Consider the following 15,516-nt stretch of genomic DNA (forward strand, 5'->3'; position numbering starts at 1 on the left):
CGTTGAAAACTAAGAAGTCGCTCACACTAAATCTCCACAAAATGTTTTTGGTCTGGATTTTATAAAACAACAGCGAGATGTGACACTTTGTGTAGTTAGCTAATTACACAGTAGGCCTATTCAGAGTACTTTCTTTCTGTTTTTCCTTTCTGTTATCTGTTATCAACAGGTATAGAATAATTAATGCTGGTGGATTGTTTACTCCAAGGTTCAGAGCGTATATATAGAACGTATATATAATACAAGACAACAAAAATATTAGCAATATAACAATATAGAGCCTCCCTGTCCATTTTCATCTCCCACTCAACCCACCACACCACAAAACAACAATTAAACTCTTTGTTGTACAGGTAGCAGTTGAAATTGTACTTCTCTCTAGGGTCTTTCAGCGCACTTACCCCTGGTTATGGGTATGCACTTTGTTGTACGTCGCTCTGGATAAGAGCGTCTGCCAAATGCCAATAATGTAATGTAATGTAATATACACTGATCATATACACAGCAACTTGGGTTGGACATTTTCATAATGAAAAATAGTAGACCCTAAGCCAGGGTTTAATTATACAATGATTAGTCTACTACATACACATCTGCAGAACCATGATGTGGAATGGTACCATTTTATTTATTGTCCCGATGTGCAACCACAAAAAAAAGTATCTTACACTTGCAGATGCAACAGATTCTAGGAGATCTCAAAGTTGAAATCACAGTGTTTTCCCTGACTACTTTCAATGAAATGTTGAGGAACAGCCTGATGAGTGGCCTATACATACATTACAGTGGCCTCAGAATTACACATTTTATTTTGGTACTTTTTAAATGGATAAAATTGTAATTTTCCCCATCAATCTACACTCAATAACTGTCAATGACAATCAAAAAATGAAAGTATTCCAACCCTTTGCTGTATCACTCCAAATTGTGGTTAAGTGCATCCTGTTTCTTTTAATTACCCTTGAGATGTGTCTAGAATTTGACTGGATTTATGTCCCCCTGTGGCAAATTGAATTGGTTGGCTATAGTTTTGAAAGTGTTCCCACAATTTATGTCAGGACAGAAACCAAGCTATAAAGTCCAATGTGTGTGTTCCAAGTTGCTAACACAACTTGAAATGCTGATTAATTCTTTTTTTCTTCTTTTTTTTTTTTTGCCTCTGATTAATACTCAAGACAATCAAGAACTAGAAGGAGTTTCAGACAGGATTTGCAAATGTGTAGAGAATCTGTTATGGTAGTCCGTCTTGTCAAATCTGTCTGAACCAATACATAATTTGGTCCATGTACCTTTAGAATCTTGCCTTATTTTTTAGTTTCTTCCAGTTGAATGTTTTACTGTGGAGGTTTTGTTAATGTAAATTGTTGGCGCATTGATTACCAGAAAAGGAGTGGTCCATAGAGTTCTATGGTGAAATGCATCTAAAAAAGTTGTGAAATCTTGAAAACATCACAAAACCTTCATCATTCATTTTTTGGGGAACCGCCCCCTTTAACCATATATTAATTGTTTGATTAAAAATATATGTGGGGTATAGATCCAAATCAAGAAAAACAAATGTCTTTGTCCAAATATTTATGGAGGTAATTTGAAATATACTGGACACGTTATATTACATATTAGTGGTCAAATCTCACGGTTTATTTTCTGAATAGTTTATTGCTTGGTGTGTGTGCTCATGACTCTTGTTTTCCTACCTTTAGCCCACATACAACAGTTTATTCAACTATGGTAAATAATTAATAGAACATGCAGGATAACTCCCAAAGCACAGACTGACTGTTACTTTTAAAAGTATAATTTTGCATGCATTTATTTAGGAATTCACTGTATTTCCATGTTCCTCAGAAAAATAAATGGCAAGCGGTTGGCATTTATATAGTGCCTTTATCCAAAGCACTGAACAATTGATGCTTCTCATTCACCCATTCACACACTGGTGGTTTAGTCAAATGTATTAAAAATAACAAAAAACATTTTCATCTACATTTATTGAAACAATTTGTTGAATCCAAAATAGAAAAATGAATAATCAAAACATAAATAGCTAAATATGGGTAGATTATAGGTACGAAAAGTATTAGCAATAAAAAAAATTGAGGGTCAAAAGGGAGCGCTTAACCTGTGTATATTGTTTCACAGGTTAACTGACTTGATGATTACTCTCTGATGAAGCTAACCAGGGCTAACCAGGTATAAATCTTTAGTGATTTTGGAAGCTATGTGATATAAAAGACATCAAGGAAGCCAAAACCTTTAGCTAACTAGCTTGTAATGGATCACTTTGAAAGCTACTAACAAACTGTCTTGCTACCAACTCCAAATGGTTGACTTCAGAGGCAACATCAAATGTTATTTTTACTGATAGCCTGCTGAAATATTTAAGTGCCATAGTTTCTTAGCTTGGCTAAAGAAAAGAACAATTAATGGTACAAATATGGAAGAGTAAGGATGATTTAATGCTCCTGTTTGTCTCAGCAGCTCATGTACCAGGCTACAGCCTGGCGGAAAGCTTGATAGATGATTGGATTCTGGGAACAAACTAGACCCCCACTCCTCCAGATTTGCGCATATGCCCGGTTCAGATCCCCCAGACATGTCCAGTGGTCGTTCCGGATCCTTGACACGCACCACTTTGAATGATCAGAAGATGATTTGAACTGAATTGACCTTTTCAATTGGATCATCCTGATGTTCATTACATGATAGGGGAGAGAACAGTTGGAAGGCAACGGATGATCGCTGTGCTGCCAGGTTTCTGCCAACAGATCAGTTTTCAAGGTCTGAGCCACCCATCCAGTGTATATGTCTGTGGGAAACAGAAATATTCATTTTATAAAAAACATTTCAGTTTTATGTATCACATTCTAACTGCACCACCTTGAGTGTTGAATTGTCTTAAAGGAATAGCTCACCCTAAAAAGTAATGTTATTCATTTTGATACCCTGACAAATCTCTTTTGATCTGACAATGATAGTTTTCTGCAGATTCCTTTTGCAGACTTGATTAGCCCAGAGGCTCTGCAAGGCCTCAATTAGAAATCATGAATGGACCAAACAGATCTGGCTATGGCCTTAAGATCCATTCCAGGAGATTTTAAAGCAGGGGTGGTATATAAATGCAAGATTCTGCTGCTACCCATCAGCTAATTAGCCATATGCACCATGACCTATTCACTCATAAATGAGACCATAATAAAATGCTACAAGACAAGAACATTTATCACAAAATGGGATCACGTACACTATTTGGCTAATTAAATCATTAAGAGCAGAAGTCTGAAATCCAGAAAAAGTTAATTTGGGTTAAATATTGATATTAGTGCACTGGACTACACCAAACCAGATGCAAAGGTTTACCAAAAAGGAACTTTAGTCACTGGAAAAGTGGCTGTGTAGAGTACATTTCACTGTGCGTTTTTACTGTTTCATAACCTATGTTAATAATTAGTGCCATAGAATGTTCTTGAACTTTGCTAAAGTCAATACGTCACATGTGCAAAGAGATACCTTACAATAGGAAAAGAGGATTGCAGTTCAATAAAACACAGCACATTATTGTTTTAAAACAAATGTTCTTACCATCAATGTAGAATTTTGATTTTGCAAAACTAAGGAAGTGCTCTCCTTTTGCCGAAATCAGACTCCTCAGTCTCCTCGAGACCCATGGCAGCTTGGAGCGATTACAAAGGAGGGCCAAACTTGACATTTCTTTCTGGAATACCGCAGGCAAGGAGCAGTTGTACACATTGGGATTATAGTATAAGAGCTGCTGGGCTGAAGAGAGAGGGGGTGATCCATCAGTAGACACAAAAATCGACCAAATTTGATTACTGGCAATAGAATATAATTTATATAAATATATATTCTGATATATTTTCTTTTCTCACCTATTTCATGGAACTGTACGTATTTATAGGTGACACAAAACACAGTTTGGCCATACTTTTTGCCAGAGGGAGGCCAGGAGTAGCCCCTTTCTGGAAACGGTGGGAAGTGGGGGATACTGTGGATGAGCCAGAACCCTTGAGACTGGTCAAAGTGTAGAGCTCCTGCCAAGAACACAGACGTACACAAGCAATGTAAACATACAGTCACGTACATGCACACAGATGCACATAAGCAATTACGATCGCAAACTTTAAAAACCTGTATGCGTCCTGTTGCCTCATCAGCACTTCAATGTTTCTTTCACAATATCGTCACAGGGGCAGGAAGTGGCATTTAAGTCAATTCATATTGCGAAGTTCACCCAAATTCTTGGAACCAGCATTGCATATCAGTATCCTTTACCCCGCACCTGCCTACCCCTCCTCCCTTTCTAGCCTGAATTAAATTGTTGTTTTTCTGAGTCATAGGCTAGAGTTTGCCGGAGGCAGACTAGTATACCATTAAAAGTGGGATGAAACTGTTGTGTGGGCCATATTTGCCCAATGAAAACTAAAATTCTGCAGTAACTTTGCAAAAAGCAGAATATTTCAGTCAACATTTAAACAATTTTACCTTTTGTATGTCCATGTTCCATTGAATAATTCAGCAAGGGAGGAGCATCATTGTATAACACATAGGCTGAACTGTTGGACTAAACAGAACCATACATATAACGCAGGAAGCACAGGGACTCCAGTAGAGCCAAAACCTTGTTCAAGGTACAGGATTCTAATATGGCTACAGTTCATTAAAAATACATTTTTATTAAATATATATGATTGCACCTCTCACAAAATCTGAATAAATGCTTAATTTCTATGACAAGCTTTCACTTTCAATGATGCAGTAAATAGCACTGTTGCCTCATGGCAGGTATGTATCCAGTTGGAATCCTGAACAAGGACCTTTCCATGTGGAGTGTGCATGTTCTCCCCAAGTCAAGCAGCAGGCTAATTGGAGACTCTAAATTGCTGTAGGTATGAATGTGTGAGTGAATGGTGTGTACGCCCTGCGGTGGATTGGCGACCTGTCCGCAGTCTATTCCTGCACCTTGCCCACTGCATGCTGGGATAGGCTACAGCCCCTCCATAACCATGAATAAGCTGTATAAAAAATGAATGGATGGACGATGTCTTTTCTGTAAGGCGACAGCTATAAGACAGATTATAGCCGACATAAAACTAGTAAAATTTAAAGCAGCCTCACCCTTCCTGTGTACAGCGGTTTCAGTGTACTGCCAAGGGCTCCCTGACTGGTATTGACCAGAAACTTGCTCAGCTGCCAGTCCTCCTCTGAGGAGTCCAAGTACATGTATTCAAGTCCATTTCCAACATCATCAATTTTATATTTGGGTAACTTGTACATGATGAACCTATGAGACAGGAATTTGACAGTGAGAGTCATTTCAAAATGTAAACATATCCCTCAAAGTTATGTCAGCCATTTTTAAGTGAAATGTTTTCCCCACACATTCATTGATAAGCAGGCCCTAAACACTAGCTTGAGTTACAGTTAGATTTAGAATTTGCATCTTGATTGTGAAAATAGAGCCATAGGGCTACCCTCTATCCCGCTACACCAAATGTTTAGATGTTTTCAGCCAAAGTGACTGTAAAAAGAAAGTGAATTTCACATGACAAAAACACCATAAAACCAACATACTGTGACAAACTCCTTGGTGGTAGGAGTAGTCATGTGCCTAAATACAATGTCCACACCAGCACAATTCAAGTTGAAGCGCAAGTTAATTGCTGTATGGTAGGGGGAAGAGGTAGAGTTTTGTGTCAGCGTCAGCAAGTCCGCAATGCAAGAGAATCATCGTTGTCTGATGCCAGGGGTCGGTACAGGGACACGGGTTCTCATAAGGTCCAGGGCTGAGCTTTCCTTCGGGTTGTCAGACAGGCAGGGGTCGGGCACGAAACGGGTTCTCATACAATCAGGGGTGCGGGCACACAGCAGACTTCTTCTTGGTTTCGCCTAAACTTCCTGAACGCCTAAAATGATTATTAATTTGTCCACACCAAAAAGCAGGCACTGCACAAAGGCAACACATGAGCTGTCAGCACATTCAACATAAAAACTGGGCCTTATCCCCCTCTCTTTATAAATATTATTCTTCTCTACCTACATGATACATATAATCTATTCATTGGACATTAATATCATTCTAAAGCTGGTTGCTCAGCTGCAAATCTGAACAATTTTCTCAAATGTTTGGCCAATACAAAGATTGAATTGATTTAATAAGGTGGCTTCATGGGTTTGTTTTTTTATGATACAGTGAAGCAAACCTGGTCCAAGATAGAATATACTCAAGTTGTGTATACTGCTTCTTTCCGTTGCTATGTCTCATATTCTCATGTAGATACATGCGTTACTGAAGCAAAAACAGTGAAGGATTACTGAACAAAATAAAACAAATGATTCTCAATCCCACTCACCAATCAACAGGTTTCCCATCCTCATTCCTGCAGGATAATTCTGTATGGCAGAGGGAAACACTGAAAAGAACAGGTACAATTAACCATGTATGAAAGCAACACATCGTACATGTATCTGTAGCTCCGCAATTGAATTTTTTCTGACTTGAAAAAGGGAAGTGATTTCCATGCAAAGTAGCTGACTATTTATATTTTGAGAAATGTTGAAACTACCCATAATGCAGCTGTAGCAGGGGAAGTGGGGGGTTTGTGTCATGACATGTCCCAGGACTTTCTATATTAGTTCAAATTTGAACAATCTACCAATTTCTGGTCAACTCAGACAGTCCAGTGGTTTGAAACAGGAAACAGGAAACAGGAGAAGGAACGTTGGGTTGGCACGCTGTCACGCTTCTCAGATTCACACTGACTGAATTCCCCCTGCAAATTACATGATACTTTTTGCTTGCTTAATTTGCAACTGTTAGCTAATACCCCTGATGCACTGGAGTGGATCATGTTCCTGATCACTCTGGCACAAATGAACCACTGCACTCAACGCAATTTCCTTCCTCACATTTTTTCGCAAATTTTTGGTAAATTAAGTTTTCAAAATTAGTAAGATTAATATTCAAAGAATGCTGAGATCATGTTCCGGCACCAGACATAGCAACAGTTGAGAGGTTGCAACAAAGGTACATTTTCTATTCATTTAAGAATGAGAAAATCGAATGAAATTAGAAAATCAAAATATAAGAAATATGGGCATGCTGACAGCTGGGTGTCAGTTGGTAGGTTCTGACTATGGTGGTCTGGTATGGAATCTGGACTCTACCAATGTTGACTGTGGCCAGCAGCGAGTCATAACTGGCAGAGAGCCGGCCAGGGAGGGAGGGATTCAGCAGTGGGAATGACTCATTGCACATCATTTCATCACAGACCCTCATTGGTCGCTCAGTGCCCGCAGCCTTCTAGCTCATGTAGGTTGTCATGGGCTGCAAGCTAAATCACATACTACATACTGTACTACACCCTACTACACACTAAATATGTATACCGTCATTCGATGTACATAAGGCGGCTTTAGTGTATGAGTAAAAACTAAGATGGATTTCTGGACATACTACGTCGTCATAAAACAATGCAACTTTAAGCACAGTGTGTGTTAATGAAGGCAGCAAGTTGATGTGGTTGTGTGAGAAAAAGGAAAAAAAGATTTAAAACATAAATATATCCATTGATTTTATCTATGTTCCAGTAAGCATAGCTGAAGGTAATACTCACATTTAAATTGTTCAACCCCTTCACCGCTTTGGTTTGTTCTTATACGTACATCTGGAGGGTTTTAACGCCTCCCTCCTTGTTGCTTGGGTCATGACCTAGCATAATGCACGGTGGGATACTCGTACCAGCATAGTGTCCAGTGTTTGCATGATGTGATATTTATGTCGTGTGATATCTAGGGTTTTAACGCACTATTGTATGCAGCTATGATTTTGAACATACTAATACTATTTTGACACACTAAATAGTAAACTAGTAGGCGATTTAGGACGCAGCCTATCTCTCCACCCTACATATTCCATATGCTTGGGGAACGATCCCCTCATGGCCCTTTCACGTGGATGATCATTAAGACCCACCAACCATGCCCTGATTAGTGCTCACAAGCTACTTTCCTTCCCTCAGTGAAGCCTGGAAAGCAGCAGCTTGTAGAAGCAGAAAACTGGTTTTAGCAAACTAGACAAGCATAAACAATTAATCAAACATTCGCTAATCTGTTCAGTGTCATTTATTCATGTCTGGCACTTTCATCCTCAAGTGAAAATTCATGATCAAGATCAGAAAAGCTGTCCAGAGCCAGTCTGTTTAAACAGTATCTGTGATACTGAAGCGAAGTCCTAATGTGACACATTGTCAGTGGCTGCTCAGCATCTGTGTTCCTGTGTAACCTCTAGGGCAAATACTAATGCTGCCAAATTATTTCTGCTGCTGCTATTTGCCTAATATTCTCTACCAACCACAAAAAAACAAATCAGCACAAAAAACACTCTACAGTTAATCCATTAATGCTTGGTAGTAATGTTCTGGCGGATCACTACCCAGCATTTTACTGGTATTTAGCCTCCTGCCGATGTATTGGTTGGGCCACAAATATCGCAGGAAAGATTTTACAGAAATAGGAAATGTTTGCAATTCGATAATGAGACATCGTGTTTAAAACAGCAGCTTGTGAAAAATGTAATTATAGTTAATGCGCTAATATGAGGGATAAATGCATGTAGTATGGACCAAGTACAACTCAATAATGAGTTTTTAAGCATTGACTGCCATTGGCTAAAAGTCAGATGGCCCAAATCCAAATGATATATAACCTGCTAGACTTGTCCTACTTAATAACAACCACAGTCATACCCACCTGTCGATGAGGGCTGGAAGAAAAGACAAGACAGAAGACTGCTAGACAGAAACAGAATGGCACATCAGGTAAAGAATTTCATTCTTAGATTGTGACTACTATTCATTTTGTTCTCATGGCTATTATCACAAATAAGTGAGAAAATGATCTGTATTTAACAACTAACAATCAACCTTTATTTTACATTCTAGTTATTTTTCCATGACTTACTTCTAACTAACTTAATGCTAAAACATTATGCCGAAATACTGGGCAGTAGAAGCATGCCCGAAGATGCCCAGTAAATAAATTGTATGATTAACAGGATAGAATCTTAAGTGCATAAACTATATTTTCTTTGTTTTGTAAAATAAGTGCATAAGAAGAAGGAAGACTTCTCAGGATTGCCTTGCAGACAGAGAGGGAAAGTCTACTTTTCTGAAAATCGTATAGCCACAACAATGACTTTTTCAAGACCTGGTTGAAATGAAAAAACATGAATTATGCAGTAAGAGCCCATTTAAATGATTGCAGGTTGAAAATCCCCCTTCAGAGGGAGCACCTATGCTGATTGTAAATAGTGGGAAATGTAATCTGTCCATCCTTTTGAGAATTCTCATTTGATTGCTTTGTATACAATTGTTTGGCCACGCTGAATTTAATTAAAAACAAGGGTTTTCATTTTCTGATTTTGGCTATGGAAGCCTAAAGATGTGTTTTGTAGGCACACCAACTGAAATTTATAATAAAATATGATTTTCTTTCTTTTCCCCAGGTTCAATTTCTTTTATGCAACATGTCAGTTTTCAAGAAAGCACCTTATCAGTGGTACCTTTTAAAATATTGACTTTGACATAAGTTCAAAGTCAACATCAGGTGAAAACTGTTTTTGCCCCAGTCGCAAATGATTAAAACCTGGTTTAAATAATTAAACCTCAAAAACCTGGCATATCTATCCCAGTTCAACATCCAAAAAAAATAAAGTTGATCCAAATAGTCTTGACCGGAGCAAAATTGCATGCTAAATTTGAATACTAAAAGAAAATGTCAAAGCAGAGTTGTAGCCTATAGTCACCCCACAATAGTATCATAATAATAATATGCAACAAAATTCATTCAGTTGAAACTGTTTAGTTTCATTACAGTTAATATCTGCATGCAGATTACATTACAATCTAAAGCAGCATGCAGTAGTGGAGATATGGTATATCAATATTTAATTAATTTACCTATAAAACCCATGCCCTTTAAAAACTCAGCATTGCTTTGCACTGGTCCAAAAATCAGGTAATTTGATCCAAATACTTAGTATGGTTTACTTATGATAAGGTGAGATAAGCTTTTGACTTCAGGGTCAGTGCCTTCTGAGACAAAGTACAGGTTCCACCTGTAAACTGACTGCCTTTCCAACAAATGTTTGCTTCCCAGGATGACAGAAAAGTTATGGTATAAATACATTTGTCCAGTCTCATTGAGGTAAATTGAATGTTATGTGCAAATCGCAATTAAGATGTGCTGGAACAAACTTAGAATAGTATAGAATACCAGCTGAAAAATAGCTGACCCCAAACAGAAAATAACATACCTGTTCAAGCAAAATTCAGAACCAATTAAATTTTTGTGACTTTAAGTCTGAATTCACTCAAATGCATAAAAACACACAAATGACAAGCAACTGTTAGGGATACATATTTTCATAAAACGGTGCATTTAAAAAAGCCTTTCTCTTACCTGACATTGACAAAATGGAGATGAAAGCCCTTGCAATTAAATTTTCTATGTATATGTACAGTATGTGTGTGTGTGGTGGTGGAGACATTTCACTGCCCCTGACCTTCAGTTAGCACCAAGCCCCATTTTCCCATCATTAACCACAGTTTTGTTTTGTTTTAGGATGTGGAGTTTGTGCGGACTGGCTATGGAAAGAACACAGTGAAAGTAATGTACATCAGGAGAGAGGGGACACACCACTACATCATAGAACTGAAGGCAGACGTGCAGCTGACACTCAAGACTCACAAAGACTACCTGCAGGGGGACAACTCGGACATCATCCCCACTGACACCATCAAGAACACTGTGCATGCTTTGGCCAAGCTTAAAGGGGTAAATACTCACCTTTTATTCCAGGACTGCCATGTTGCTGAGAGGCAGGTGATGATGGACAATTTTATGTCTCGGCAGGTCAGGACCATTGAGCAGTTCGCTTTAGACATCTGCGGACACTTTTTGACAGCCTTCAAACATGTCACCCGAGCCAGGGTGAACATTGAAGAGGCTCCATGGAAAAGACTAGAGAAGGTAAAAGTTTATTTCAATGGCATTCCTCATTCACTAAATAAATGTAACTAATCTCTTCAGGCTGCACCTTTTCCTCCCTACCTGACCACCATGATTAGCCTTGTGCATGCCATAGATTGTAATGGCACTTATATATAGTTATATACATAACAATTGTCCCTGTATTCGATGAGCACTTTGTTGTCACTCTAGATAAGAATGCCTGTAATGTAATATAACCAGTCCACTCTCTGCTCCATAGAATGGTGTAGAGCACAGCCATGCATTCATCTGCACCCCAGAATCTTGCCGCTTTTGTGATGTTGAGCAAAATCTAAATGGTAAGCTTGCCATTATATGCAAATCTTTATCTGTTGGTCTGTTGCACTACATTTGCACTGTGTTAATGGTTGTGCTTCCCCATGGTTACTTGTACTGTGATCTATAAGTTCAAAGCAATTTGCTGAAACATTGCAGGTGGCTCTCTTATTGCCCAGCCCGGTTAGGTGATGAGAGCCTCATTGAACTGCTTTACAGAGAACCCTGTGATCCACAGCGGAGTTAAGGACATGAAGGTTCTAAAGACCACGCAATCTGGCTTTGAGAACTTCCTGAAGGACAGGTTCACCACACTTCAGGAAACTAAGGACAGGTGCTTCTGTACCTCTGTGTACTCCAGGTGGCGCTACAATACACACAAGGATATCCCCTTCGACTTAATATGGTAATTTCTGAACTACTGCTGTTTGTTGAAAATTACATGGATGATCAAATACCAGGTTCTAGAACAAAGTAATACGAAATTACATTACATTGCATTACTGTAGTCCACAGGTGTCAAACTCCAGCCCTAAGTCATTGATTGGCTAAAGAATCGACACATAAATGTGATATCACAGAGAAGGGCCTGATTCCCATTGATATTAACCTAAAAACAATTATTTGTATTGTAAAAACTAAAGAAAGCACTACTAGACAGATCTTTACACAGCTCTAAATATAACAGTCAAAGGAAAATTCAATGAAAGTAGGGGAAAAATAAAGGTTATCTAGAGGGGATTAGGGGAGCCATGGGACAATCCGGAGAGGCAAGTCTTCAGTCTGTGTCAGTATATGGGCAGGGTTTCTGCTGTCCAGACTGCAGTGGGAAGCTCATTTCACCACCGGGGGTCAGAAAAGACAGGAGACCTGACCTAGAAATGCAGGTATGCAGTGGGAGGTGAAAAACAGGGGTTTGGTTGGTGTGTAGGGTTTGATGATCTGTTGAACATTTAATGTCCCTTTAGCTTAATGATATGCTAGCACCAAGGTTTTGAATTTTATGCAAGCCAATATACACTCACCGAGCACTTTATTTGGAACATTTTTACTTTATTACACCGACTTATTCATGCAATTATCTAATCAGCCAATTGTGTGGCAGCAGTACATTGCATACAATCATGTAGATACAGGTAAGGATTTTCAGTTAATGTTCACATCAACCATTAGAATGGGGAAAGAATGTGATCTAAGTGACTTTGACCATGGAATGATTGTTAGTGGCACATGGTAGTTTTAGTATCTCAGAAACTGCTGATCTCCTGGTATTTTCATGCACACTAGTCTGAAGATTTTGCAAAGAATGGTGCAAAAATAAATAAATAAAAATAACAGTGAGTAGCATGAATGTAAATGTAAATCATATACGCATGAAACTACGATGAAAAAAACAGATGTCTGTACTGTACACCTGGCTTGGTGTGTCCAGGTGTTTAGGTTGTAATATTGCCAGTAAAAATAATATATACAGCAACACTGCAATTCCACAAGAAACAAGAAGTTCCACAAGAAGGCCACAGAGTGTGGGAGAAAGAGAGAGCTGAGGTAAAGGCTGCTGGAGTTGCAAGGTTAACCACTTTCAGTCTGGGCAAGAAACTGGGTGGCGTAGTAAGAAATAATTCTGCAATCATTGTTTTTTCACAGGAAGACTGTCAGAGACATTATCATTGAGAAGTTTGCAGGTCCCTATGACCGCGGTGAATATTCTCCTTCTGTTCAGAAGACCCTGTACGACACACAGACTATAGTGCTCAGCAGAATACCAGAGGTGGGTTCCCATGGCGTGTGATAAAAATAACAGAAATTCAACATTTATGCAAAACGAAGATTAAGGCAAACTGCACTGATCATTCACATTTATGTTTTTCCAGATATGAGCCGTTCACTGGTAATTTCTAAGACTGCTAGTTTCTATTTTAATGCAATAAAATGTTTCATACAGATTTCTACTAAATATATATTTTTCCTGATTAATGCGTATACATTCACGTTCTGGCTGTAATACTTGTGGTCAGGTCGAATGACAAAGATGAACCAGAAGTTCAGCCTACCTGCTTTTGCCTGCAGAAAATTAAACACAGTTGTGTGCAAAGCCAACAATCTGGAATCAGACCAATACCAATGATGACTAGAGCCGAGTCCCACTATATGGCACATGGGAGTACCTCCCAGAGAAGGGTTCGTTTGGCAGGGTTATTCCCCTCCATTATTCTATCGAGCGCCTGAAGTTCTTATGAAGCCCTTCAACTGAGCTGCATAGTAAAGATATGCTATAGTGTGGACTACAGCCAGAAAATAAGCATAATCTGGCAAAGCATGCTATGGATGAGCTGTGTACTACTCTGCACTCGTGAAATACTAGCTGTAATGGGTGTGGCTTACACATTTTGAGAAATTATGTGAAGATAAAACAAAACACAAAATCAAATGTGTATCAAACAGAGCTGATACAACTCCCTTTCCAGGTAGAAGAAATAGAGATAATCATGCCAAACCAGCATTATTTCACCATTGACATGACGAAAATGGGACTTTCCAACAAGGATGAGGTGAGTCTTCTGGTTGACACAAAGTAAATCAATATAACGCAAGATGGACTGCTGTGAAAAATGACCAATTTATTAGGTAGACCTGTACACTAGCTTGTCAATGCAAATATTGAACCAGCCAATCATGGGGCAGCAACTAAATGCATACAAGCATGGAGACATGGTCTCAGCTGTTTCAGCTGTTTTTCAGACCAAATATCAGAATGGGTAATATGATTTTGATTGATTTTCGAATGATTGTTGGTGCCAGACAGAGTGATTTGAGTATCTCAGAAACTCCCGATCTCCTGGGATTTTCACACACAACAGTCTCTAAAGTTTGCAAAAAAAAAAAATAATAAAACATCCAGTGAGCAGAAGTTCTGTGTGCAACAATGTGTTGTTAATGAGAGGTCAGAGGAGAAGGGCCAGATACACAATGCATCAAACCTTTAAGTGGATTGGCCAATACATCTAAAAAATGAGTCTAATAAATACCTAAAGTGCTCACTGATTAATTTCCCTGGTATTTATATGGCAAGGACAAAGAATGAACCTAAAATCTGAATGTAATACTCACAAGAATTAGTTTCTTGGAAGTTGTAGTATTTCCCTATATGCATTAAATCAGTATCATATAAAGTGACCTGAGGCACTTCAATCAATGGTTATTCAGTTTAATCATGAGTCATGACCGTTACATTTTTATATCTGGTGAAATCTGGTAAATGATCTGGTTTATGCTGCCGTCTGCCACCATGATAAAACATATAAAACATATATACATATAGTACTATGCAAAAGTTGTAACCATAGACATTATCGAGCAGAATGGTCAATTTCAATTGGTAAATTTTAAAAAATAGCAATAGGTTTTCAAGCCCCTAAGTGATGCATGATTAATTCCTTGCATCGGTCAAATGGGTTTTTCCTGTATATTTGGCAGAAATTAAACACAAAAATGTTTGCAAACAAATGAAAACTAATTATTCACCATCTTGCTTTTGCATTAAGGAAATTGTCAAATGAAAATCAGCAATTCTATATTTGCATCTCTTAAAAGTAGCTCAATTTAGGAAACTTATCTCTTATAAGGATCTCTTATCAAGGATGTTTGGTCAGACCAAAAACATCTCAAACTGCAATTTGTAGCACAAAAATGTTGCAATCCTTTTACACGCACTGTTTTAATAACATTGCACATAACACTGTTTTCATTTCACTAGAGCCTTCTACTGCAAGTAATCTAAGATTCTGCATGATCTCTGTTAGGTCCTCTTGCCACTGGACAACCCCTCTGGGATCATCACAGGAACAGTGAAGAGGAAACATGCAAAACTGTGAGAAATCAAGGGCAGGAGATACAGCTGTCTCAAAGAATTTAATAACCACAAGATATATACAGGTTTCCCATATGAGTAACAGAAGAATGGGTTTTCCTATCTGAAGCCAATTTTCATATTAATATATTGCAAATAAAGTCCAATAAATAGTCTTTGGAAATTGTCTTTCTATTTCACCAAGCCTGCGTATTATTTTTATTGACATTATTCATACATTATCAATCACAAGAAGCTGCACACAACTCACTGGACACTAGCAGGGGACCAGGTGTGACAGGCAGTCAATGGTTCCCTGG

The 15,516-nt window shown here is 38.4% G+C and overlaps 2 protein-coding genes across 6 annotated transcripts; one reads left to right on the forward strand and one right to left on the reverse strand.

Moving 5' to 3' along the window:
- Positions 1-1,786: 1,786 nt before the first annotated feature.
- dnase2b (deoxyribonuclease II beta) lies at positions 1,787-6,531 on the reverse strand. Of its 4 annotated transcripts, none has more exons than XM_061239623.1 (6): positions 5,593-6,531; positions 5,137-5,302; positions 4,504-4,582; positions 3,891-4,052; positions 3,583-3,777; positions 1,787-2,809 (listed from the first exon to the last, which is right to left on the reverse strand). In XM_061239623.1, the coding sequence occupies exons 2-6, from the start codon at positions 5,293-5,295 to the stop codon at positions 2,475-2,477; spliced, it is 930 nt and encodes a 309-aa protein (XP_061095607.1). In that variant the 5' UTR covers positions 5,296-5,302; positions 5,593-6,531; the 3' UTR covers positions 1,787-2,474. The 4 variants fall into 4 exon arrangements, with proteins under 4 accessions (XP_061095607.1, XP_061095605.1, XP_061095603.1 ...); XM_061239621.1 differs by having other exon boundaries at positions 5,137-5,916; positions 6,372-6,527; XM_061239619.1 differs by having other exon boundaries at positions 6,372-6,526.
- A 1,922-nt stretch (positions 6,532-8,453) lies between these two features.
- Positions 8,454-15,372, forward strand: uox (urate oxidase). 2 transcript variants are annotated; one of them, XM_061238779.1, is made up of 9 exons: positions 8,454-8,837; positions 9,124-9,256; positions 10,642-10,854; positions 10,933-11,049; positions 11,291-11,369; positions 11,566-11,752; positions 12,994-13,117; positions 13,815-13,898; positions 15,150-15,372. In XM_061238779.1, the coding sequence occupies exons 2-9, from the start codon at positions 9,245-9,247 to the stop codon at positions 15,219-15,221; spliced, it is 888 nt and encodes a 295-aa protein (XP_061094763.1). In that variant the 5' UTR covers positions 8,454-8,837; positions 9,124-9,244; the 3' UTR covers positions 15,222-15,372. The 2 variants fall into 2 exon arrangements, with proteins under 2 accessions (XP_061094763.1, XP_061094762.1); XM_061238778.1 differs by lacking the exon at positions 9,124-9,256 and having other exon boundaries at positions 8,457-8,837.
- Positions 15,373-15,516: the final 144 nt, after the last annotated feature.

Source organism: Conger conger, chromosome 4, assembly GCF_963514075.1.
Source record: "Conger conger chromosome 4, fConCon1.1, whole genome shotgun sequence".
Classification (NCBI taxonomy): Eukaryota; Metazoa; Chordata; class Actinopteri; order Anguilliformes; family Congridae; genus Conger; species Conger conger.